The 3,711-nt window shown below is 42.2% G+C and overlaps 1 protein-coding gene across 2 annotated transcripts in view; it reads left to right on the forward strand.

The window, feature by feature from the left end:
* Positions 1-1,849: 1,849 nt before the first annotated feature.
* Positions 1,850-3,711, forward strand: part of cdan1 (codanin 1) — a 19,596-nt gene continuing 17,734 nt past the window's right edge. For both annotated transcript variants that reach the window (XM_015403632.1, XM_015403633.1), the window contains exons 1-3: positions 1,850-1,946; positions 2,338-3,011; positions 3,094-3,294. In XM_015403632.1, coding sequence (XP_015259118.1) covers positions 1,869-1,946; positions 2,338-3,011; positions 3,094-3,294 — 953 coding nt within the window. In that variant the 5' untranslated portion in view covers positions 1,850-1,868. The remainder of the gene's footprint in view (positions 1,947-2,337; positions 3,012-3,093; positions 3,295-3,711) is intronic.

Genomic DNA, 3,711 nt, shown 5'->3' on the forward strand with positions numbered 1-3,711 from the left:
TATCAGATTTGTAGTCCCCACACTGCAGATATATTAGAATCTGTCCTTAAATTACAGCCAAACCCATTTACACAGTAACAGATAAAAATCTTTAGATAAATCAAACATTACCGCCACATATCTGACTCAATAACAATTAAAACAACTATTTTCATTCGTTTCAGATATAACTATTCGCATACTTTTATTATAATAAACTCAAATTTCAATATTCACCATTGTTCCTCTCCAAGTAACCTTCCCTCCAAGCACGGAGCAGCTGGCGTGCTTGGTCTCGCAATGAATCCTGGGATATCAGAGGATACATCGGACCCATCTTTTTTCAAATTGGGCAAAAAGAAGGACGCATTTTATGGCAGCATAACAAGGAGTCTTGAAACCTGACAAGACCTCGGCGCCGTGCTTTGACGTAATCGTCCTTTGAATCTGGCCTTCTAAGGATGCGTCCCATATATATATATATATATATATATATATATAATTTGTTGGCCAAGAACACAGTATAATGAACATTATGCATCAAAAACTGCCTCACAACTTTTCCAAGGGGAAAAGCCTGTGAAATGATTAGCTTGCCTCAGTTGAAAATAATGAGGGACAGATTAACAATCCATTAGAAATCAATGAAATATTTAAGGTCTCTTTTGAAAGCCGGCTGGGCTTAAGAGGTTAAAATGCGGTTTGGATTCCCACAATCCACTGTGGCATTATCAGTTTTAACTCACACAGGTAGGCATTTTTAATCTGCAAAAAATATGTTGACCCTCTTTTAAAAAGTCCTAGGGCTATTGACAGTGTCGACACAGACATTTTGAAGGGCAGAGGCAGAAAGAAAAACAAGGGTACCTATAGCGGTTCCTGACCAATGTAGAGCGCACTTCAGAATTACTTTACTACATGTTTAAGCTGACAAGTGGCCACTTTAAAATATGTCCTAACTCCAGAGAGGGGACTTTACACAGTTTTGACTCCCAAGATGGCACTTTAGTATAGGTCTAGGCTCCTCAGAAGGTACTGTAACATTTGTTTTGGCCCCCAAGGATGCACTGTACTGTGCATTTTAGCCCCAAAGAAAGCACCTTAGCAGGTGCTTTGGTCCCCAAGAGCTCACTTTAAGATGCATTTAAGCTTGAGAGAACACTTTAGCACTGTTTCTTTTTTTTTCAGTGACAAAAGTGTGCTCAGTATGTGACGAGTCATCCCAGTCTGGCTGAGCAGAGGGGGAGGGGAGGCAGTCACCCACACGGTAAAAGGAGGGAGGGGGAGACAAGAGAAAGACAGGAAGGGGCCACAAGGAGAGATGACATAAATGTTTTATTTTATTTAGTAGATACGTCTTGAAAAATGTAAGTTTCATATGGTCAAGTTTTTCTATTTAANTATCTATCTATCTATCTATCTATCTATCTATCTATCTATCTATCTATCTATCTATCTATCTATCTATCTATCTATACCTGCTATTTAAATTAAGGAGGGGTAGATTCCTCATTAGCCCCCCGTGAAAAGAGCAGAGGTTATTCTAATAACATCATTGTAATAAACCTGAAAAGTATATTGCTAGAGGAAAAACATTATATTTTTATGTTTGGGTGACAGCTCTACATCTATGTTTCCTCAGCAAACAATTAAATAAAATGAAAATAAAATCGATATGACCTTTTGTGGAGTGGGGCTTTATTAGGAAAAGCCTTGCTTTCAGTGTTAAACTGTGAACTTGCCTATCACAACATGGCGGCCGCACGGACGTTCAGAGAGAAGCTAATGTGGCTCCTGACGCATGTACGTCTCTGCCTGTTGGGCCTCCGCTTTGACAGTGCGCATGCGCAAACGGTGACCCCGCCTCCTCCAGTCTCTTTCAGCCCAGAATGGCGGCTCTTTTGGAATCTGTTTTGTTGCGGAAAGTGGACCCTGATAAGGTTGTAGGCTGGTTGAAAAACGTTCAGGTAGGCCTAAAATAGTTTATGCCGGTATCTTAGCTAGGTGGGCTGCCGTTACGCCCTCACGCGGGGTACTATTTTAGATGTCACAGCCCGCAAGTGATTGTAAACAAATCTTTTAGCTTTTGAGCTAGCTAGTCACTGTTACTGTGGTTTATATACGCAAATTAAGAGGTTGCAAACATCCCATAGCCCTCAGTGAGGTATTTAACTGTGAATTAGGGTTAAATATGCATATACATGCTTATAATATATATATATATATATATATATATATATATATATATATATATATTACATAGGGGTATTTGGAACTAGGAGATATCAACTTGTATGATCAACCTAGAAGAAATAGTAAAATGTCACATTTTCGGATCCATTTTTGTCTTTTCAACAGGAGAATGAGAACCTGTTTGATGATCCTTCACTGCTTATCCAGAAACAAGAGTTTGTCCCTTTCCTCTTAAACTTCCTGAGAGAGCAGAGCAGTGAAGCTCTCACTCATGGACCTGCTACACCAGCCAAGACCCCCAGCCGCCCCAGACCACCCGCTCAGACTCGAGGATTCCCTGACAAGTCGGGATGCAGGTCTGCTGGGAGTGGGTCTGGGTCTCGTAGTGCCAGTCGTGTGCAGCTTTTCTCCCCCGCTCCCTCTGTATCGCCTGGGAATGAATCAGATGCTGCAGGTCAGTCGGGTTTGAGTGGAGTCAGTGCCTTCAGCAGCCCTCCCTGTTCTACAGCGTGGAGTCCAGCCTCCAGGCCATCAGGCTCTGAGCGCAGGTATGGCCAGAAAACCCGTCTGGGTGACTACATGGTTTCTCCCACTGAGCTACAGCATAGCCCCAGCTTCCAGCCACACAAAGGGCGCAGGAAGAGTGGTGGCAACACACCAGGTGGAGGGCAAGCAAGACATGGAGGAGGGCGAGGAGGTCCTCACACCGAGGATCCTGGATGGAGGCGGTCAGCAAGAGGGAGGATAAGTGAACAGGTTTCACTATCAGCTCCAGCTCATCTAAATTTCAACAACTTAGAAGACTTCCCTCCTGTTGGCTCATCACCCATTCTCCCAGGGTGAGATAAATACTACTCCTCAATGAGTTACATTTGGCATTTAGGTGTGTTTTGAAATGGCTTACTTTCTGTTACACTCCAGGACATCCAAGCCATCCAGAAGGATAAACCCAACGCCGGTCAGCGCGGATAGACCCAACTCAAAACCAAAGACCTGTTTCACATCCACTCCTCTCCAGAAAGTTTCCAGCCCTCCGCTAGGAGTGGAGCCGCTTGAGGGAACCGTGACCGTGGGCAGTCCTATGAGCCTGAAGGAGGAAAGGGAATTACTGAAAAGAGAAAAGTAAGCTCACGTGTCGGAAGTTAAATTAAGAGTTTTTCCTTGTACTCATATACTCTATCCTGCTTTATCATTTACGAAAGGTGTGTTTTTTAATACAATGACTTTCCTATTTTTTTCCTTAAATGCAAAATATTTACATTTTGTCTTACAATTTTGGTATAAATGCTTCTGAAGGTGGGTCGCTTTGTCAGCTAAAGGCATGTTTAAGAGTTTAAACTTCAGTTAATTCAGTTAGTTGGCGATTATTTCAATAATCGATTAAACACAATTAATCTGATTAATTGTTTCAGCCCTACTCATTTTAAAACGTTATTACTAGGGATGCACAATATTGGGATTTTGGCCGATATCCGATATGCCGATATTTTAAAACTCATGTAGCCGATAACCGATATCGATACCGATGTTAAAGCTGGA

Source organism: Cyprinodon variegatus, unplaced genomic scaffold (assembly GCF_000732505.1).
Source record: "Cyprinodon variegatus isolate N-32 unplaced genomic scaffold, C_variegatus-1.0 Scaffold1531, whole genome shotgun sequence".
NCBI classification, from domain to species: Eukaryota; Metazoa; Chordata; class Actinopteri; order Cyprinodontiformes; family Cyprinodontidae; genus Cyprinodon; species Cyprinodon variegatus.